Source organism: Colletotrichum godetiae (genome assembly GCF_030913485.1).
Source record: "Colletotrichum godetiae strain CBS 193.32 chromosome Unknown BDP55scaffold_58, whole genome shotgun sequence".
NCBI lineage: Eukaryota > Fungi > Ascomycota > Sordariomycetes > Glomerellales > Glomerellaceae > Colletotrichum > Colletotrichum godetiae.
Genome location: NW_026851306.1, coordinates 1 through 20,834, shown reverse-complemented (window position 1 = coordinate 20,834; position 20,834 = coordinate 1). Strand labels below are relative to the sequence as shown.

The 20,834-nt window shown below is 51.5% G+C and overlaps 8 protein-coding genes across 8 annotated transcripts; 6 read left to right on the top strand and 2 right to left on the bottom strand.

Moving 5' to 3' along the window:
* Nucleotides 1-748: 748 nt before the first annotated feature.
* BDP55DRAFT_678987 (NADP-dependent oxidoreductase domain-containing protein) lies at nt 749-2,230 on the top strand. The gene is made up of 6 exons (XM_060576017.1): nt 749-1,032; nt 1,151-1,229; nt 1,290-1,430; nt 1,487-1,600; nt 1,650-1,844; nt 1,905-2,230. Exons 1-6 carry the CDS (start codon nt 874-876, stop codon nt 2,198-2,200), a joined length of 984 nt encoding a protein of 327 aa, XP_060424365.1. The 5' UTR covers nt 749-873; the 3' UTR covers nt 2,201-2,230.
* Nucleotides 2,231-3,050: 820 nt separating this feature from the next.
* Nucleotides 3,051-5,007, bottom strand: BDP55DRAFT_335428 (heterokaryon incompatibility protein-domain-containing protein). The gene is made up of 2 exons (XM_060566878.1): nt 4,929-5,007; nt 3,051-4,876 (listed from the first exon to the last, which is right to left on the bottom strand). The coding sequence occupies exon 2, from the start codon at nt 4,814-4,816 to the stop codon at nt 3,446-3,448; it is 1,371 nt and encodes a 456-aa protein (XP_060424364.1). The 5' UTR covers nt 4,817-4,876; nt 4,929-5,007; the 3' UTR covers nt 3,051-3,445.
* A 1,183-nt stretch (nt 5,008-6,190) lies between these two features.
* BDP55DRAFT_733069 (amino acid permease) lies at nt 6,191-8,085 on the bottom strand (the record flags this gene model as incomplete). Its single annotated transcript, XM_060580029.1, has 2 exons — nt 6,191-7,385; nt 7,583-8,085. 2 exons carry the CDS (start codon nt 8,083-8,085, stop codon nt 6,191-6,193), a joined length of 1,698 nt encoding a protein of 565 aa, XP_060424363.1.
* A 4,610-nt stretch (nt 8,086-12,695) lies between these two features.
* On the top strand, nt 12,696-13,938 carry BDP55DRAFT_678979 (uncharacterized protein). Its single transcript, XM_060576016.1, has one exon. The coding sequence runs from the start codon at nt 13,004-13,006 to the stop codon at nt 13,721-13,723; it is 720 nt and encodes a 239-aa protein (XP_060424362.1). The 5' UTR covers nt 12,696-13,003; the 3' UTR covers nt 13,724-13,938.
* Nucleotides 13,939-14,445: 507 nt separating this feature from the next.
* Nucleotides 14,446-15,525, top strand: BDP55DRAFT_733067 (3',5'-bisphosphate nucleotidase; the record flags this gene model as incomplete). The annotated part of the gene is made up of 1 exon (XM_060580028.1): nt 14,446-15,525. The coding sequence occupies one exon, from the start codon at nt 14,446-14,448 to the stop codon at nt 15,523-15,525; it is 1,080 nt and encodes a 359-aa protein (XP_060424361.1).
* Nucleotides 15,526-15,771: 246 nt separating this feature from the next.
* Nucleotides 15,772-16,582, top strand: BDP55DRAFT_335376 (uncharacterized protein). Its single transcript, XM_060566877.1, has 4 exons — nt 15,772-16,217; nt 16,293-16,306; nt 16,365-16,471; nt 16,531-16,582. Exons 1-4 carry the CDS (start codon nt 16,017-16,019, stop codon nt 16,569-16,571), a joined length of 363 nt encoding a protein of 120 aa, XP_060424360.1. The 5' UTR covers nt 15,772-16,016; the 3' UTR covers nt 16,572-16,582.
* An 881-nt stretch (nt 16,583-17,463) lies between these two features.
* Nucleotides 17,464-17,897, top strand: BDP55DRAFT_636735 (uncharacterized protein; the record flags this gene model as incomplete). Its single annotated transcript, XM_060572927.1, has 2 exons — nt 17,464-17,600; nt 17,663-17,897. The coding sequence occupies 2 exons, from the start codon at nt 17,464-17,466 to the stop codon at nt 17,895-17,897; spliced, it is 372 nt and encodes a 123-aa protein (XP_060424359.1).
* A 696-nt stretch (nt 17,898-18,593) lies between these two features.
* On the top strand, nt 18,594-20,607 carry BDP55DRAFT_619565 (uncharacterized protein). The gene is made up of 3 exons (XM_060571318.1): nt 18,594-19,103; nt 19,176-19,904; nt 19,973-20,607. The coding sequence occupies exons 1-3, from the start codon at nt 18,711-18,713 to the stop codon at nt 20,267-20,269; spliced, it is 1,419 nt and encodes a 472-aa protein (XP_060424358.1). The 5' UTR covers nt 18,594-18,710; the 3' UTR covers nt 20,270-20,607.
* The last annotated feature ends 227 nt before the right edge of the window (nt 20,608-20,834 follow it).

Genomic DNA, 20,834 nt, shown 5'->3' with positions numbered 1-20,834 from the left:
TCAGGCTATCAGCTAGCTGCTTGTTCATTAATCACGTCAAGACGTGAAATCAAGCTCATACCCCCTTGCAGGCATGGCTCGGCCGAGTCGGTTCGGTAACGGCAATGTACGGGTAGATCTAAGATCTGGTCCTCAGTAGGGATGCGGCAGACAGGTTAGATTTCAAAGATACGTGATTGTCAAGGCGGGGCCATCTGTCCATCCTGAGCTGCCATTCGAAGCGTGGACTGAGAGTGTGTGCACAGTCTCTTGAGATAGACGACGGGCCGGACTGATACTGCATAGATGACATTCGTTAGACCACATGGCAGGCCAGGCTGTTGTTGCGTGAAATGTTTGTAATGCCTGTAGCGTGCCGCTTTGCCGATGCTTCAGCAGGTAATATTCCGGCGAAAATGGTCCTCTCTGACTTGGTGTCGTTGAAGCGGCGGGAGGTCAACAGTATTATGCGACGCATGCACTGACTAAGGATCCAGACCGAGTGCGACTTGCACGAAGGCTTGAGAGAGTCAACATCAGCTTGCTTGACAGCCTTAAATCCAGGCTCTCGGAGAAAATATATTATTTCCGTGTAAGTAAAAAGTTGTTCATTGGCTCGAGCACAGTTTTGAAGTGTTTGGCATAGTTTCGTGGCGCCATATTGTGGGACGAAGATCATTGGATCCACGTTCTAGTTGTCAGCCAGTCGCATGTTATCGCCGTAACTCCGTCGCCATCTCGTTTTCGCTGCAATTACGTCACTGGGAATGGACTCACCAACACCATTTAAATGAGCTCTTATTCAAGATCAATTTCCATTTTGAGAGTAGCAGATGCTTCATTTCCACAAGGCCACGTATAGACATTATCAATCATCAACCAAAACCAATCAAGATGGCGAAGACTTTCCAATTTCAGGACATCCAAGTCAACTCGCCAGGCTTTGGCGCCATGGGCCTGAGTTTCGGCTTGGGAAGTAATTTAAGCTTGGAGGAGGCTGAGCCTGTTCTTCTCAAGGCAATTGAGCTCGGCTGCACTTTTTGGGATACAGCAGTAAGTTTACGACTCGCAAATAGCTCCTTAAACATCCCTGCAGATAACCTTTTCATGTTGCTTCGCACTTGCACAACTGAATCCTCTGAGTCTGAGGCGCTAACCTCATTGTGACAAGGTTGTTTACCAAGCTGGTGTCAACGAGAAGCTCCTTGGTGACTTCATCCGAAAGCACAACGTTCGCGACAAGGTGTTCAGTCAGTACTTCCCCAGTATTCTCGCTTGATCGCCTATCACTGACATCCTTCAACCTGCAGTCGCTTCCAAGTGTGGATTCGACGTATTCGGCTCAGGCGGTATAACCAACTCTGCTTCCCACATCAAGGAGTACATCGAGGGCACTATTGAGAGACTTGGTTTCACTCCTGACCTCTACTACCTTCACCGCATTGACCCCAGTAAGCTTTAAGCCAGAAACGAAGACGAGAGAGATTTCTTACTAACACGTAATCAGACACACCTCTCGAGGAGTCCATCGAAGCGCTTGATGAGATTCGCAAGGCTGGCAAGACCAAGTACATTGGTCTCTCTGAGTGCTCAGCTGCTACACTTCGCAAGGCTAGCTCTAGTTAGTCTCACTTTCAGAAATGTACCAATCCTCCACTTACAACGCGCAGTTGCCAAGATTGATGCTCTCCAAGCCGAGTACTCAGCATTCGAGACCATTCACGAGACTGATGGTTTGATTGAAGCCGCCAAGGAGCTTGGAGTTGCATACGTAGCTTACAGCCCCTTGGGCCATGGATGGCTTGTAGACGACTTCCAGTACAAGAGCCCAGACGACTTTGCCCCCAACGATTTCCGTCGTGGAAGTGAGTGAAAATTGGAAAGATGAAATCCTACCGAAGAAGTACTGACAAGATTACGTGAAGGTCCCAAGTTCCAGGGCGAGAACTTTTATAAGAATAAGGCTATCGTTGATGAGATCAAGAAGCTCGCTGTTCGTAAGGGAGTTACGTTGCCTCAAATTGCCCTTGCGTGGGTTGCCGCTCAGGGCATGATTCCTATTCCTGGTACAACCAAGGCCAAGAGACTAGAAGAGAACTGGGTTTCGAGAGACATTATTTTCTCTGATGAGGAGAAGGTAGAGATGCGGAACATCATCGATGCGGCTAAGCCTCACGGAAACAGATACAACCCAACCCAGCAGGCCATGGTTGGACATTAAGCTAAAAGTTATTATGTGATAGACGAAGCTATGAAAATTTCGTTCGTGACTTGAAGTACGCTCAAGATTGCCCTTGGTTATGTGACCTTCAGGATAGCAAGAACCAGTAGACACTACCAACACTAACAACAGAAGAAAAGACGAGCATCAGGCTACTGGACCTAAATGATGTAGAAGCTTCTTTGCCGAGCATGTTTAACCCACTTTTTATCCCACATGCCAATCTCGAAAAATCCAACTCTTTGTACCACCGGACCGGACCTCGAATGCCAGCTGGAACTAAGTCCAGCCATGGACTTATAAGGCGTCTCCAAGAGAACGAGACCAATCTCGACCAAGTTTCCATTATTCAACAGACTGGTGGAGTTTCCAAGTCTCAAGCAGTACAATTTTGTCTCCGGAAGCTGAGCTGGGCTTGTATCCATGATGACGACGCCACCTGCCGACAGATCTGAGTGTCTGAGGAGTTTGAAAGGATTAAGGCTTTGATTGAACATAGAATAACACTTGGGGACTCCAGCTACGGCAACCGAATCTTTGATGAGATGTCTCTCGGATATCACAATCTCAACAGCGTAGTTTGTGAGGCCTATAACGCCCCATTCGAGCTCTCCAAACTCGAAGTTATTCTTGAGCGAGGTTCGACCAAAGAATGCGTCAAGAGGCGTATCCGGAATTGAGACGTCAAAATCCCGACTGTGCGGATTAAGATATTCCATAACACCCATTCCTATCACAGTAGGCCTCTGGGAAGAACCCCTGACATAAGGGTATCGTACACCACCATCAACTGATATCCATGACCAGGATGGAAGCCACAAAGATAGGGGCTCAGACTGTGTTTCTGGAATGGCATTGAATGTTGCGGAGTTCTTGAGGGGCGGGGGCCAGACTTTGTCTTTTGCTGGCCTCTGTGTACCAGTGTCGAAGGACGGTTTCCATGAAAGTCCTCTCTCAAGATCACAGAACCAAATTCCAGCCACATAGCTACTAAGAAATAGGTCGGATCTGCGTATGCTTCGCTCAAAGTGCACTGCCACACCGGCGATCGCGGGAAATCGATCTTCTGGTTTACTGAGAGATTTGCCAGAATAGGCTTCGACGACGCGCAGCCACTCATCTAACCACGGTTGAATTCGCTCAAGGCTATTAAATTGCATTGTTCTGTCGGTTTCCCGAGCCCAGGTAGCGCGAAAAGGCTGCGTCATGAACGAGGGTTCCGAGACAGTGAACCAGTTGTTGAGCTCAGGGTATGCTTCGGATGCGATAGAAGTTCGGCATTCCCAGAGTACTTGACTCTTGGTGAAGTAGATGATTCTTTTCGACAGCTGCCTTTCTTGGAAACACCAACCGCGGGAAAACAAAGGGCCGCTGGTATGCCCAATCTGACACGTAGGGCTGGAAGGTGACTGAAAAGTTGGTCTTCACGTCGTCGTAAGTCTTTGTGTAAGGCCGTAGGTGCATATCTGGGTTCAGGCCCCGAGGTAGGAAGCATCCGCCATTTCCATCTTTTGAGTCCGATGCAACTAGAGTGCACATGGCCATGGAGTAGATGATCTCCATCAGTGGCAACTCGCGGTCCGTGTCGGCCTTGTCGTCCTGGACGATGCACAAAGAATCGATCCAGAGCCACCCAATATTGAGCTCCCTTGCAATTTTGACAGCATGCTGGAATGTTGGAGATAACTCATCATAACTAAGACCAACAGACATGGTCTGCGCAAGATTTGCCTTTGTCGTTTGGGGTACACTTTTGGGATCTCCCCAACAGTGGCTTAACGCGGTGTAAGATGGCCCAAAACCGCCTTCGTCTCGCTTCAGATCGGCCGAGTTCACTAGGACAACATTTTCGCCTTGCTCGCCAATGTGCAACAGTCTTGTAGGCGAAGAGAATCCTTTGTCCAGAACAAGTCCTCCCACATAACCGCATCGCTGGCTGTGCTTTGCCTGGCATGTATCCAGCCAAGAGTTCAGGAGCCGAAAGACCTGGGGAGAATCCGTCTGTGCCGCCAAGGGGGAAGCTGACGTTGTGACGACGGGTGTGTAGTCTCGATGTCGCTTTTCAGCCGGTTCAAAGTTTTTCGTACAGCTATATAAATCCCAATCCGTCACGTACTTGCTCGGTTTCTTGAATTTAGCATCAGAGTTGATGTTGAAGCGAAGTTGGGTGACGCAGTTACCCCAGGAAAGCGTCAAAAATGGACCAAGCCTTTTCTCCGGAGAACTCTCACGGGTGGGGGTAGTAATGTGCTTCTCGTCAGGCCTGAGCAAGGAGTAATCCGCTGCCCTGATCGGCGAATGCCCGGGCCATGAGCTAGTCCATGTGGTCTTGAGTACAATTCCATTCTTGTCAATTGCAATTCCGGAGTCACCTTTCTGCCCGGCTTCAAGGGCATCGAATATCAAGGTACAGAAATGGCATCCCTGTCGAATTGAGAGCCGGATTCGCTCAACGGCCCTGTCACAATTGTAGAACGAGTGAGAAATTGTCGAGCCCGGTTCGAACAGCTCTCTTGGCAGTCTCAGGCATTCGATGCATGATCCCTTGTGAGGGGATTCTTCGACTCGAGCCATGGATGATAAGCTTGGCCCAGCCATGCGACTAGGCTTCCGCATGTGTCATCGTGATTGACTATGTCATGAAGATGCGAGTAATGAAGTGGAAGTGACTGCAGTCTGAAGTCAGTGAGAAAAATGGCCCCATCTTAATGTAATTAGGATAGGTCACCAAATGGTTCGCCACGTGCATTGCCTGCTGTAGCCTACGGCATGCAGCAGTCTTGCCTGGCCAGTTGTCTTTGGGGAACGACCTGAGTTCCAACTGGTCAGTGATTTCCGGAATGGCTGCACAGAAAGTTCAGCTCCTGCAAGCCATAATTAACCACGGTAAGGTCAGCTGATGACCCTTGTCCGCACAGAGACATGATAATTCGTGAATCAGGCGATTATGTAGGTAGCCCAGACAAGGAATACCTAGGTAGTCCGGGGAGCAATACAATGACCATCAGCTAATCAAACGGCGAAATTTGCGATGCTTGAAAACAGAAGGCACCTCCAAAGTGCAAAGAATATTGTGCTCTCGGCGTCTTTGAGGCTATTTGTACCCGACAGCCTGATAGAAGGCTTATGAGGATGTTGAATGCTTGGAGCTAAGAAGTGCAGTTACTTAAACCTTCATACGCACAAGGATGTTCACAGCCTACTCCGCAGCTTCATCCGAAGGGAAGACCTTTCTGAACGCCGTAAATGGTCCGAACAGACTGTCCGTGACACTGTTTTTGACTATTAGATCAGAGCAAGAATAAGATGGGAGTTCAGTATTCAGCTATGTTCGATGATGGGACGGGCAGTCCCATTCGTCTTAGGATGGCATAAAGGAGTTTTCCCATCTAGCGCCTAAAAGTACATGTAATCATTACATTGTAAACTGCTACGTAGTACTAAGCAGAATTACTGCAGACTGCAGCGGCGAGTGAATCAGACCTCCTAGTCTCAACTGCATTCGCACTTCTCACTTTCAATTTGTTATATAAACGTATGGACTCTTGAAATGAGCGCAGCAGCCGAGGCAGTGCCCAAGTAGAAAAGAAGCCGTGTTTCAGTACCCTCCAGTGCTAGCGCTGACGGTCTCACTTGAAATATCCACTGCGCCGATCAACTGCTGCAAGGCGTTAATTAGGTACAGGGCCATGCGCGCACTGAAGCGTAGGCAGTAATGCGACATCCGTTCACGTTGTCCTTTTTCATTCGAGCATTGAGCGGTAGTCGCGACATGTGGAATGGTGCTCGAGGTTTTCGATAGATCTGAGCAGTTTTGGAAAAGGGCACCGAGTGAGCGTGACAGAGTGGAGATGACTGGAACACTTGGTACTTGAACGATAATTGATGGTAACTTTTATATTACGCTGTATACATGTAAGGTAGCCGACCGTATATTTAAGCACACTGGGGTATCACGCGCCATCCACCATCGTCATTAAAATTACTCTCTCAAGCTTTCTCGCCCTTAATCACCTTGTTGCGACCAATTCCAATCATCTGGAGCATCTCCCTCCAGAAGGTGGTAGGGGGCTCGTGCACCATCGCGTGCTGCTCGTAGGCCTCGATGATGGGACGGTCCCACGTCAAGTCCACCTCGTGGGGCTTGAGCCAGTGGGTGCGCTTGAGGACCTTCCAGAAGATGAACAGGAGAGGCGCCACAAGCTGCATCGTGTAGTTGGAGAAGAAGCCTCCGACGTCGAATTCGGGGCGAAATGCGGACCATCCGTAGACGAGAATGACAATGGTCTGGAGGACGAGGGCAACGTAGGCACCGTAAGGCTGGAGGTACCCGCAGTACGGCAGCGTCTTGCGGTCGAGGCCTTGGGCCTTGCACGCGTGGTAAAAGTTGATGTATGTGATAGACATGACGAGGTAGTTGATGACACCGCCGCCCGTAATGAGGGCCAACAGCCAGTTCAGCACCTTTGCGGAGCCACTTCCGCACTGCAGGAAGGAGAGCAATGGGAAGATCATGGTGACGGCGAAGCAGTATACGGGGACACCGTTCTTGGTGGTCTTGCGGAGCAGGGCCGGGGCGCGACCATCGAGCGCCAAGCTGTACAGGGACCGGGTCGCGCAGTAGACGTATGTGTTACCGGCGGAGAAGATGGTAGTGAAGAGCAGAGCATTGACCAAGTGGGGGAGACCCTGGATCTTGAGGTTCTCCATGGCCATGACCCACGGGGACGCGGCCGCGGTGCCTCCGCTGCCGGTTCCGGTGATGTAGATGTCGACGAGAGTCTTGTTGTCGTAGGGGATCACAATGCCGCAAGTCAAGGCAGCGCCCACGAAGAAGAGGCCGAAACGCAAGTAGACGGTCTTGAAGGCGCCCTTGATGTACAGGCTCGGGTGCTTCGCCTCGGCGGCAATCATGGAGATGTATTCCGGGCCGACAATGGTGAACGTGGCAGTGGCTAGTGCACCCATGAAGCCTTCCATGCGACCAGTATTACCCTGCGTCATGTATTCTGCGAATGCGCCGGGCTCTTTCCAGTATCGGAATCCGTAAGCGTCATGGGCGGGGTTTCCTCCGACCATCGTGATGAAGGTGAAGAGGAAGAGGATGAAAATGAGCAGGACCTTGCCACCTGAGAGCCAGAATTCTGCTTCACCAAAGATGCCGACGGCAACAACATTCAGAAGACTAGAATCACACATTGACGTTTAGCATGCATACACAACGAGCACCACCGAGGCAAGAGGAGAGATAAGTGAAAAGGAAATGAGAGGGGTCACGGGCGGGCACACGACGAGCTCTAGCATGTCCGGTCGGTCTAGTCGCTTGTCCCTGGAATGGAAGGAAAAAGAGTCAATCGTTCCCACGAATTGGTTGTGACTTACCCGTATGCGATAATGATGGCGATACAGAAACCCGCTGTCGGACCGGGCTCCGTGATCTTTTCGTTCCAGAAAGAGCACACGAGATTAAGCGCGGTGATTTCGAAGGGGATAAGCAGTGCCTCGTAGATGAAGTAGTTCCAGCCGACCATGAAGCCGAGAGCATCGTCAACCCAAACACCAGCCAGGCGGATAAAGCCACCAGAGACGGGCATGTAGGTGCTCATCTCGGCAATTGAGTTATTGACGAGGGCGACGACGCAGGCGTAGAGAGTATAAGCGATGAGCAGACTTCCGGGACCGCCCTTGGCGAGGCCGCCGCCGATGGTGACGAACAGACCGGTACCGATTGTGCCTCCGATGGCAATCAGTTGAATCTGACGGTTGTTCAGGCGGCGCTGGAGACCATCAGAGTTGTGCCGCACAGACGAGCCATAGCTGTCGAGAGAGACCCTGTCGCCGGGGACAGTCTCAACCGGGCCCTTGAGTTGCTCGGAACCCGACATGGTGAAAGAGTGAGCTAGTTCAAGCGCAACGGCTTTACTTTGACTCTTCCCCGTGGAGGTGTAGTGTTGATAGACGGAGGGAGGAGACCACTGAGTGCATGTGGAGGGACGAAGAAACGGTTTGCAAGCCAAGTGGAAACCGTGGGCACAAAGAGAGACGTGCGGAGAGAAGAGAGGAGAAGGAAGAGGGAGCACGAGACGTTTCGAACGGAGGCACGCGTGGACAATCTGGATGGGGGAGAGTTTAGTTTTAAAGGTGGCAGCAGGCAGATCGATCAGCGTCTCGTCTGGTCTGGTCAATCGACCGGGGAAAAACTTTTGCGACCTGGGCGAACTTCTCTTTTCCCAAGGCAACGCGCCACATGCCACACAGTGTACCGGAGAGTGAGAAGAAGAATGCGCCGCGCCGGGCTACACACACCCAATGCAAAGCTTTTTTTTTTTCTCTTTTTCGCTTGGGATTCTGCAGCTGAACAACCCACAGCCGGCGTCGAGCCAAACCAACCCGCGGGCTCTCGGCGTAGATTGCATCAGAAATCCAGGGACAACGACCAAACGTATCCATACAGAGGGCCAGGAACGTTGCAAGTTTGTGTGGAGTTTGACTGGGTTCGTCCCTGATTCCGTACGCAGGCGTTGTGTTGCGCCCCCCATGCCCATACCACTCATGGATTGTGTCGACCCCATCCCAATCCTTCGGCGCGGCGCTGGGCTAAGGCAGAATATTTCCGCAATGTCGTCATTCCCTGTCTTAGCGTCCGCTTCTGCATGCATCTTTCCATTGGACGGGGGCTTGGGGGGAGAGAGAGTGGAGGGTAACGGACAAGTACGAAGTATGGGTGCGGCTAGGTATTCGCGTCGCTCCGTGCCAACATGGGAATTGTCGCCGTGTCGCCGTCTTCCGCACCGATATTTTGTCTGGGATTGTATCAGTTTGCCTTGACTAAGACATATAACTACTACCCTAGCGGCGGCTTATCGATATCAGAGTGACATAGATATCGGAACACAGCGTTCGCCTCGCAGGATTGAGGTTGGGGGAGGCGCAATCTCCAGCTTTATCTGCAGGGACACATTGCCATCTCAGGCAATTCTATGCGGGGTTATCAGATACGTATCCCCCATAGCACGGATTCATCCAGGATTTCATAATCCTCGCTCATCCCAATCTCACTTGTCAGCGCTGTCCGAAGGGCCACAAGGGTTCACTGTGCTGAGGGGAAAAGAATGGGAACCAGTTGGAGTAGTCCGTGCCTTTGTGGGTGAGGCGAGTTTGGCGAGGACCACTTGGTGTGTGTGTCGGACACTGAACCGTGATTGTCGGGAGGCAGCCAATGAGCATCAGACGGACTCATCCAAAGGTCATCTTGTCGCTGCTGGGCTGTACCGGTATTTATCAGTACGGTGGCCAATCTCCCTTTGTTCTTGTTTCTCGGTGAGATGCCGGTGCACAAGAATGCCTGACTCCTACAATCCCACTCGCCACAGTCACCAGTCACCAGTCACCAGTGGGATGAGACGTTTCCCTCAGGAACAAGGCACCAAGACAGAATGGCGCGAGGCTGGGGGCGAATCCTAGGAGTATCCCGTGACACCATGTCGCAGTTAGTCGCAGTAGTTTTTTGCCCAGCTCATCTCGGCCAATGTACCAGCGTGGAAAACAAATAACGAAAATTTGTCTTTATGTCATCTAAAAACGCAACAAGTAGCCAATCACTATGCGTCGCACTTTCGCAGTTTCGCACGATGGTGCAAGATGCTAAGAAACCAGCCAACGAGCGTGTCTCAAAATATTCAACCATTATCCACTTTATATGCAGCCGCCAGTCAATGCCTAACCAAGGGATGTGGACACTTTCGTTCTTCCAACGGGGGGAAATGAGGCGACCCCACAGGCCGAGTCGGTGGGCGACAAGTTAGCGGAGGAAGGGGCACTTCGTCAAAGAGCCTACCGCAAGCGGTGTGTTCCCGGTGAGAGGGTGAGAAAGTGTCACTCGCGATGATTGATGACTCGTCGTTGAAAGAAGCTCATCATTCAGGGTCGACGTCGAAGGGGTCGATCATCAAGCGCGCTGATAAGGACTTGTGGTGTTTGAGCCGCAATGTCTGGCTGATAGGATAGGGCAGGTGGTGCTGGGCGTACGCGTGCACGGCGCTGAGCGCTCTCTCATTGAGTTTTGTACTCCGTAGGGATCCCAAGAAACAGACCCAGGCAAAAGCCGCAAAGCACCATGGGCCATGGCACCCCAAGCAAACGACGGCGGGCGCAAGGGTGAAGAACTATGAGAGACGGGCTCCCATTTGCCAAGGTCTCGTCTTACCTTGAGGAGGAGTGGAGAATGGCACGACGCGCAGGACGCCGAGTCCTACGGCGTGGAGGCTACCGACGGCTTGATTGGAACGGAACCGTAGAGTGGATCAGGGTGGATCACTCCCAATACCGTACGGCCCCACCCATGCGGGACCGAAAAGACTCCACTTTGCCGTTCCTCGAATGCCTGCCGCTTGACCCGTTTCTGTGTGTCTTGGCGCGTTACTGGTCCTTTTGCAGCTTCCTCAATCCGCAGCAAGGCTTTTTCTCTCGCTCGATGACGTAGGATACGCGCTGCAGGCGACGAATAATTGTGCGCGGACTCGGGCCGTCGAAGAAAAGATCCATGCATGAGGCGCCTGTCTTGCCTGTGTCAGACGACTTATTCCCGTAAAGAGACTCGACTCATTCTCAAAGGAGCGACATTGTTCAGTAGCGAGGAGTCTGCCGGCCGGCTGGCTTCGGCTACAGATTCTGATTGCGCCGAAGCAATTGGATAAATTGTCCAATTATCTAATGCCAACCTGGCTGTCGGATTGTCCTCGCCACGATTGATTCAAGGTTTCGCAGAGTTTTCGCCTCTAGCTCCTCAAATCAGGCGATGTATTCGCCATGGCTAGCACTGTGCGAGAGAAACTCTCGGGGTAATTAAAGGATTGAGTTTTTTCTGTTTGTTGTACTCGGCGTCCAATGGTTGTATTCGCATCCTTCACCCATCATCCATGTCGCACCAGTGAACCTGTTCCAAGCACGAGTTTCTGATTAAATGTCGCAACTGCCTCTTACCCTTGGTAACAATCTCTTCGGAGGATCTCCCGGCTGGCTATGCACGTGTTAGTCGCAAAGAGGCCTGACCACCAGACCGCACCTTGACTTACTCAATTGCATCTTCGACTGTCCGATGATTTACTGTTTTTTGCATTTTTTTCACCATAGGCAAGCCTTGAGTGCCAAGTCGGGTGTTGGTTACAAGCGAATGGTCTAATTCCAAGTCCTCATTGTAGACAGACATTGTGAAATAATTATGCCTTGGCTCGCTTCACTCCTCATGAACTTTTAGGTCCCATCCTTACCCAAGCTAAGTCAATTGACAACACCGACCCTCTAGAAAGAGTTTGAGATCTACGATTTTCTTTCACGGGTTAAGCCAAAAGAGCACATGAGGCCTGTCAACAATAACCGAAGATTGAATTAGGTCGGAAAGTTCCGAAGAATCATCGAAGAGGGAGAGCGTTTTACGCCTAGGGTGTAGATAGCAGCTGCAGGAACATGCCGAAGGTTGCTATCTGGGCAGAGTATGATCTGCGACTGTGATTTCCTTTCCAAGTTGCCGCAAATGTCAAATACCCTTGCCTGGCTTCGCATCCGACAGTTGCGGGACCAGTGGAAGTCCACAAAGCTTCTTCCTGAGCCTACCAGTACCTTATCGAGTTGACAGGAACGGCATGAACGGGTATGCAAGCAGGGACTTTGAGCTGCAACCTTCCCGTAATAGCACAGAGTCAACCTTATCTACCGCAGAGCCTACGTGAGGCTGAGCCTGATTCTTGGGCAACCTTTCGTTGCGCTTCGGGCTAGATGCCCACATCGTCCTCGGTCCTGCAGGCTCCCGTGCTTGTACTGAGTAAGCAGCTGCAACTAAGCTACAGCTTGGAGACTTGCACCTCCGCGTGCTTTACTGAGTTGCCTCAAGGCTAGACAACTGGACTAGTCAGGGATCAGGTTGAGAGTGACTCTTGCTCATTCATTTGAGCCAGACCTCCATATATCGTAGTTTAGAGCTCGACTCCTCCAAGCGATCATATACACGTATCCCAATTGTTGGCTGCACTTATTTGTCATTCTCGAACATTTGATTAGTTGCAAGTCGGACGGTATTTTGAAATTGTTGATTAAAAATGTTCAAGGCGAGGAATTGTTGGCCAGACGCCAAATGCGAGAACAGAGAATCAGGTTCAGTCATAACCTGGGACCTCGAGTGATTGATGGGTGACTGAAAAGGACGCAATCTGTGTGTCTTCACATTTCGCGAACATGACTGCAATTGTTCTTTTGTGTCGCAAGGAATGTAGTTGACTTTAAGGCTGCCTGCATGAACAAACTTGCAGCTTACCATACAACTCGGGCAAAAACTAGGCGCAGCTGACCTCAACGTTGAGGCATTTCCGATATTATGCCGCACTTTGAGGTTCGGGCGATTTGCTGACAGAGCACACGACCCAATCAAATTCTGATACGTCTGCCGTATTCCCGTGCGACGTAGCGTTTGTACCTTTCCTCTTTCGCCCGCTTACTTAGGCAGCTGGCGGAAAGAACTGATTGATTGGCTATTTGCACGTGCAGCAAGCACGTCTGTTCAACGCTTGTTGTCTGAGCCTGTCACGGCTCACTCGATGTTGCACATGACCTCATTGCTCAAAACCATGCTACCACGCTCGACCGCTGGGCTTTCGTTTCACTGCAATCTACTCAACCAGTATCATGTCCAAGGCACTATTCCTGCTACAATAATTTGGTTTGTGCACATGAACCTCAACGTCGTTGCTCAACCAGCTCAGATAGTCATCATTGGCCGTAAATCCAGGGAACAGGAGATTGAAAGACAAGATGGCAGAACCCTCCACCAACCCCGATCTCCCGCCAGACTATACGGCGGATGCTAGTACTGTCCCAGAGAACTTGCCACCAGACACACTCCGCCTGGCTGGCCGGTTCGTTCATTCCGCCAACACCCGGAATGCGGATGCGCCGGGAATCTTTGAGATCAACCACCAGATAGACTTCTTACGAGAAACTGATAGACTTGTGGAGTTCAGTCGCATCGACTGCAGCATCAAGAAACGGCTCAACGAGTCGAGTCTTCCGCCGGAGGTTGTTACCAACTCACGGCATATCTTCAACTTGGAGCGCCCACCAGCTATTCTCCAGGAAACTTTCCCGTACTACATCAAGCCAACATCTCGCAGCGGCCTCGGCAGGATAGGGCTAAAATTTGTGAAAATCGGCAAAAGCGAATGCAAGGCCTGGCTGGTGGGCCGGCGGAAGGCGAGTGATAGAACCGAGTATTACGAGGCGCGAGAGCTACTGTTTGACGTTCGCCGCAACAACGAAGTTTTCGACTGGCTGGACGGTAATGGATCAAGATTAGCAGTTGAGGAATCCAGGAGCGGCATGTACAGCCTCAACATCCTAGTGTCCCTTGACCGGGCGATGCGAGATGCGCTGGCGGCCGTGTGGTGTGTCCGGCTTTGGTATTTGCGAGCGGTACTGTTCCATAAGAAACGTACATGGAAAGACAGTAAGCATCTCTCCCTTGCGGCGATTTGAATGGCGGCATTGCTTACCAGATCATCAACCAGGGAAATATATCATGCAAACCTGCACATGGGACCTGCCAAAATGAGATTTGGGGCCAGGAGTCGAACTCAGGACGCGACTCTTTAACTTTGTAACTTACAACTTACATAGATCCAAAGCCAAGACCTTGTGATACCCCATATTTGCCAGGTAGAAGCTCTTCCCACACTGCATGTCGTTGCTACTCCATATTGGATCGGATCCGAAGCTCTTGATAGCGGAGACAGACCCGCTTTTCGAGCCGGGGCTGCCGACGCCGATGCCGGGGCCACACCTTCCAGGTCCCACGTCACCGGAGTTCTTCCGGCAAAATTTGCATCGGGAAGGCGCTTGGGAAAAGCGCGCCTACCTTACCTTACCTTACCTTACGTTGTGGTCTGACATCATCGGCGCCATTCTAGAAACTGCATTCAACCCCATTCACGCAACGTTAACATTCACAAATACCTATCACCACTACCAATCATCTTTACGTTTGCAAACATCAAACCTGCAGAAACATCCGCATCCGCGTTTCCAATCACATCTGCGTCCACATCAATCGTCTGACTCATCATCTACTCACCGAACCCACCCTGCACGATCACTGATCAGCGCTGTCAAATTTCCCCACCTATTGTCGAGGCTCCTCTCAACACCACCCACCTCATCTCATTGCTCTCCACGGCAGAGTCCAGCACCCCGCGACGAACATGGACGGCCCGTACGCCCGAGAGTTGGCAACTGCCATCGCAGCCATTCAGCACGGCGCCAAACTCAGCCGGCGCGTCCTCGTCAAAGATGACAAGGGCGTCGTCACAAAAGAGGACCTCAGCCCGGTCACCGTCGCCGACTTCGCCATCCAGGCCTTACTGACGAGCACACTGCATGCCGCCTTTCCTGACGATAAGTTCGTGGGCGAGGAGTCTGCTGCCGACCTCCGCGAAAACCCCACACTCCTCGAGTCTGTATGGGCGCTGCTGCAGCAGGTCGAGAACGACAAGACCGCCGACTCGTTATGCAAGCTGCCGACGTCACCAGAGGAGATGTGCGACATGATTGACTGGTGTGGCCTTAGCGACCCTTCACCGACTGGTCGCTTCTGGGTATTTGACCCTATTGACGGAACGAAAACGTTTGTGCGGGGCGAGCTCTATGCCATCAATGTCTGCCTAATGGAGGAAGGGAAGCAGAGCGTCGGCATCGTCGGTCTTCCTCTACTCTCGGCCGACGCGAAAGCGCCCATCAACAACGACTCCATCGACCCCACCGGTACCGGCAGCATCATGTTCGCAGTCAGAGGGCACGGAACTTTCGTCCGGCCGCTTCCAGGCCCGATCGATCTCGAGCCCACAAAGATCCCCCGCCACGCCGATGTAGATACGCAATCCCTGGTGTCTGTGACATGCATCGAAGGCTCCGAGTCTGGGGCTCCGGGTATCCACCAAAAAGTCGCTGAACGTCTCGGCGTAGCGTACCCGGGCAATGACTTGCTTGGTTGGGTGCTGCGGTGGACAACTTTGGGTCTGGGCCAGGCGAATTGCACGTTCTGGGTCTATAGGCGGCGCGATCGGCTCGCAAAGATCTGGGACCACGCGGGCGCCATGCTGCTCTTTGAGGAGGTTGGCGGGAAAGTCACAGACGTTGACGGCAACCCGGTAAATCTCGTAGCGGGACGGAAAATGAAGGCAAACTACGGTTTCATCGCGGCACCGCCGTCAGTTCACGCAAAGGTCCTGGAGGCTGTAAGGGAAACGCTGAAGGAGGAAGGTCTGCATGAGCTCTTGGGTTAGAACTTAGGGCGAAGGTCCCCCGTCGGCGTTTTCGGAAATTTAAGGACAACTGATACCTGCATTCTCAACGCCCGCTTGATTTCTAGTTTTGCTACGCCCAGACATCGGGGAGACGAAATCTGTCTCCGAATGCGGAAACAAATTCCTAAGCGGTGCTGTTTCCACCTACCTCACTGCGCGTTACGCAGAGGCAAGAGTCATGCAACTTCAAGTGGTAAGGTAAGGTTTCCACCTAATGCATCAAGCTTCACATGGTCACGACTCGGCAACCTCTCAGCTTAGTCGACTATCTCATCGAGTACTCCGTGCTTCTATCCCACCGGGCCAGATTTGGTAAGGTCTTGCTGTTGTATTAAACCTATAAAGCAGACCACAACTCCAGATAACGCAGCTTCTGTCTCCTTTTGAACCACCAAATTTGCTAATCACACTCTTTTGATCATTCGCTTCTTCCACTCTTTCAATACTATTCATTCATTATCTCAATCACCATGCGTGTCCTCGCTACTCTTCCTCTTCTGGCCATGGCTGCCCTTCAAGTCGCTGCTGGCGACTTCTCCAAGACCTGCTCCGGCACGTCCTACTTCTCCACCACCGTCACTTCAAACTGCCAGGACAAATACCAGGAAGACTCTTACTCGACCGACTTGGATATGACCAAGTGCTTGGCCAATGTCGGAGGCAAGATTGTCGTAAGTTATCCCGAAAAGCTCAAGCTCTTTCGAGTCGCTGCACCATTGAATTCAAACTGACGTGGTTTCTCGCAGTGCCGTCCTTCCAGGTAAGGAACAAGTCGTGAAGTGAATCGAATAACGATAGGTACTGATGTATCGCGAAAGCCCTTCGTTCAAGTTCTGCGACTGCGGTCTTGCGGGCGACAAGAAGGTCCTGAACTGCCGCTGCACTGACTCCACTGGCACGAAGAGACCCTCCTCCCTGAACCTTGGTAAGATGATCATAGATTATTTATCCATGGCCATAGCAGGCACTGACTTATCGTGCTAGACACGTGCTTGAGCAACATTAATGGAGACCTCAAGTGCTAAGGGCTCTCACATTTGACGGGCTTAGTTCAGAACTGGGATTATCAAACTAAAGCATAGCGAGCGCACCTTAAAGTTGCTATTCAATGGAATCTTCCGTGCATTTTGATTCCACATACGGGTAGACTCAATGTGTGAAAAAGGGTAGAACGAATCTCGGGGAACAAAGTCAGGGAATCTATTTGTATCATTGGTGCTCAAAATAATAGAGAGCATGGCTCCATGCTCACAATCTCAAAGTTCGAAACGCCAAGGCATACTACCAGCGCTTCACAAACTGCTTTCTTGACAACGACTCGCGTTATCAGATTGCATCTCACCTTTCTCAACACAACTAATCTCTGACGAGTCACCTGGCCGCGCGCCCACCGCATCGCCAGACCGACCGCCCGCAATTCGAGAAAGTAGCCTGACTCGCACTACGAGATACGGTGATTTAGGACACCACCCACGCCTAATCTTATTTCGCAGCGATGACGCCGGGGCCGCCGGTGCCGTAGTCTGGAACAATCAATCAATTATCCTTTTTCTGCCTCATCAGGAAAGCACAGATTTCCTCTCGCCGCAGCGCTCTGCAATAGGGAATTACTGGGTCAAACATGAGACGAGGCGCGCCAAAGCATCGGGTTCAGTCCGAACTCTATCGAATTAGTTCGTCTCATCGCAATCTTTCCAGATGGTGTTCGGGGAAAACGCTGTTAGTTTGACGCCGAGGTGCTGGGACGGCTTCTCATCATGACGTGCCCTACCGACCTTATATAGATGGGGATTAAAGACCGACGGGATTCACACGTCAGTCTAGCCATCATCGCCGGTCACTCATTCGCTCGCTCGCTCAATAGCCACTCAAGTCTCTAACTTCGATTCACTCTTTCAAAACTCTATTTCCTCCAACATGAAGTTTTCGCTCGTTCCCGTGGCCATTGCCCTCTTCTCCACCGCCTACGCTGCTCCCAGTGCGCCTGTCGCTGAGAACGCTGAGCTGGTCGCTCGCGGCAACTGCCCCGCCGCGCAGGACTGCCAGTGCACGGCGTAAGAACCTTGACGTTCCACCAGTATGAGTCCTTTGACTGACTGTGGCATCTGGGATATAGCAAGTTTGACAAGTACGCCAACCCCATCGAGTATGGCTCTACCGTCTCGGCCCGCATCTCCGGCGCGGACCGCGGCCTAACGACCTCTGACTGGCGCGGCGCCAACGGCTACGGCAGCGCTTCCCTGTGCAGAGTTACCGTCAACCGCGTGTGCGGCGACTGCAAGGCCTGGAAGACGACGACGGATAAGTGTGGATACTACAGCTTGACCACCTTTAACTGCGTCAACGCATAAGCGGCGGAAGCTCTTATTTGGGTCAATTGCGTTCTTGATGTGTAGCATTAGCATTGTATTATCAAGCGGTTTTCATTGATCAATCACGTCTGATCCAAGGTGCTGAGGTGGATGAGCAACGCTTGTGAAGCACATGATGCATTGCCTACTTAACTACATGACACTGATATCTGAGTGTCGGAATGAGATCCTCTCTTTCTAGGTTTTTGGATGGTGTTCTTTGGACTTGCGATTGTGAGCTAATAGAATGCCAAAGAAGTCATTCTCTATGGGACGATTTGCCTCGCTTCTTATTGGAAAATTGAATCTTCCACCGAGAACGATGGTGCAATCGGCAGAGGGGAGAACGATGACGATCGGGTTGTCATTGGTAGCAGTCTATGCCTTGGCGCTGACATCTCTCGGCTATCCTGCTACCTCATTAGTGCTCTCGCAGCAGCAGCCGCGATGGAAATTGACCTGTCAGATAGTTCTCCGCCTGCTATGCTACCATTGACGTCGCATGCGACCTGTTCGCTGAGTGAATGGATAAAAGTATGGAGGCTAGGTTGACCGTCTCGAACGGATGGAACATTAAGGCATGCGCAGGGATGAGTTGATAGGGCCGCTAGTTGGGCAACAGTACGAATGCCACAGATCAGGACTAGTGCTCCCGCAGGCTCCTTGGGTAGCTTCCTGTGTTCTGTACACAATCTCTGGACATAAATGCATGCGTTAAGAAGGGCTCATCCTCCATTGATATTTGGAAGGTGTAATGATTTGGCACAATCTTTTTGCTAAGTTGTTCGCCTTGCCTATCGACATAATACCACAATGGCGCCTTCTCTTATAGATTCATATGGCTACAAGTTCCGCCAGACGGAGCTTCACATGTCAGCCGAGCAACTTGACCCGCTGAAGCACAAATTCGATGAAGTGGGGTCAGATGCTCTCACAGCTCTGGATGGCATGTTCCCTCCCCCGCCGCCTCGGGCTGGGTGGCACGCCAAGGGAAAGCAGGAACGTCCCCAGCCTGACCGCGATACTTACGCCCTGCTTCGTGACCACCGCGAGAAGGATGCGAGGCTCCTGAAGCTTTGGGACGAAGTCAACGCCGTGCCTGAGTGGGTAAACTGGGACCAGATCAAGCGGGGGCAGGACGTCTTCTACCGCTATGCGCCCGCTGCAGTCACTGGATTTGCGTTTCAAGGATTGCTCGCTACGACTGTAAGTGCGCCTTGAGAACAAGAAGACTTGGGAGCCAGAGATTCACGACGAAGATACTGATGCACTTTACAGGGAGCCTCCTACCGACCGGCGGAGACCTTGGTTCGCACTGGTGGCCATTCCGCCAAAGTTGCCAAAAACAGACTTTTTGAGACATTCCAGCTCCTTCTCCAGGTCACCAAATCCCTCGAAGATATCAAGCCAGGAGGTGAAGGCTTCGCATCAGCCGTTCGCGTCAGGCTACTTCATGCCGCTGTACGAAGCCGAATCCTCAAGCTCAACGCGCAGCGTCCCGGATACTTTAACGTCGACAAATACGGCGTCCCTATCAACGAGCTCGACTCAATGCAATCTGTGTGCGCGTTCTCGACTAACCTAGTCTGGCTGGCTTTGCCGCGCCAGGGTATTTATGTCCGCCAGCAAGAAGCTTTGGATTACCTTGCTCTATGGCGATGGGTCGGATACATCCTAGGAACTCCCCACTGGATCTTGGAAACACCCGAGCGTGCACTAGCATCTATGGAGTCACTTCTGAAAGCCTGCCTTGCCCCAAGCAAGAACTCTCGAGCTTTGGCCAACAACTTGGTCATTGCTTTGGACGGCGTTGCTCCTATCCATGAGCCAAAGGAGTTTTTCGAGGCTGGAACGCGCTTCATCAACGGTGATGAGATGTGTGATGACGTTGGGCTTGGGAAGCCCGGTCTGTACTGGGATGCCGTTATCAGAGGTATCATCTGGACTCTGATGGTGATCACTTATATGTCGCGTTCTATCCCTGCCTGGGATAGATGGCAAATCAAGGTAAGTCCGCTATCATGTAGGCTCAATGGAGTCTTGGTTATTCTCATTCACTAACGCAAGGTCTTTAGACATTTCGAGCTTTGTTCTGGGACTACATCGTAGAAAACAAGGATACCCTGAAGGGAGGGTACAAATATGAGTTCAAATATGTGCCGCACTATGATGCGAAGACTAGCGCCGAGACTGCAGATGGGCCACGGTCAACGAACGGTATTGGCCATTTGGAAGTTCTTGGCCTTGTTGGGTTTTCCGTTGCCGTGTTGCTTGCGACCGGGCTCTTGACTATAGTTACTAAGTTGGGATTCTTGTACGGGGCCAACAATCCTCTTCAGGCGATCGTTGCAGAGAGTCCTCTTAAGCCTTGATAAGAGAGTTTCAGAGTCGGTACATGTGTTCACCCAACGGAAAATTTGACTTCTGAAATGAGGATACAACGATGAGGTATTGTTCATTTAGAAATATACAGTTCCTGGTCCCAGCCCACCCTCTACTTCCGCTCTCCCACTACCCCTCACTCCCACTCCCGTATTAGACGGTTGTTCCGTGAGAGATAGAGGAATGGTAGTCACTCCTGGCAGGTGCTTCATAGTTTCATTTTTTAGGGCTTACCCGCTTCTCAGTTGTCTTAAAGTACCGTCAATTTCAGGTCCTTGGGGGAGCCACAGCCATCATGCATGCATCACCTATCTCATCAGACGCCCAGCCTTGATTATTTATATATTTCATACCCGAACCAACTGTGATCTGCTTCAAAACACCCTCGTTGACTTCTCAAATCTCCACTGGACGCGAAACATGTGTTGGATTCCTCCAACCTGAGCTAGAGCTGTAGGCTCGAACGTCGGAATGGCCAAAGCTGGCTAGAATCTGCCGCCCACCCCCACGTGGCGTTGGGGAACTGCAGTCTAGCCTGCCGCAAACCTGTCGAGG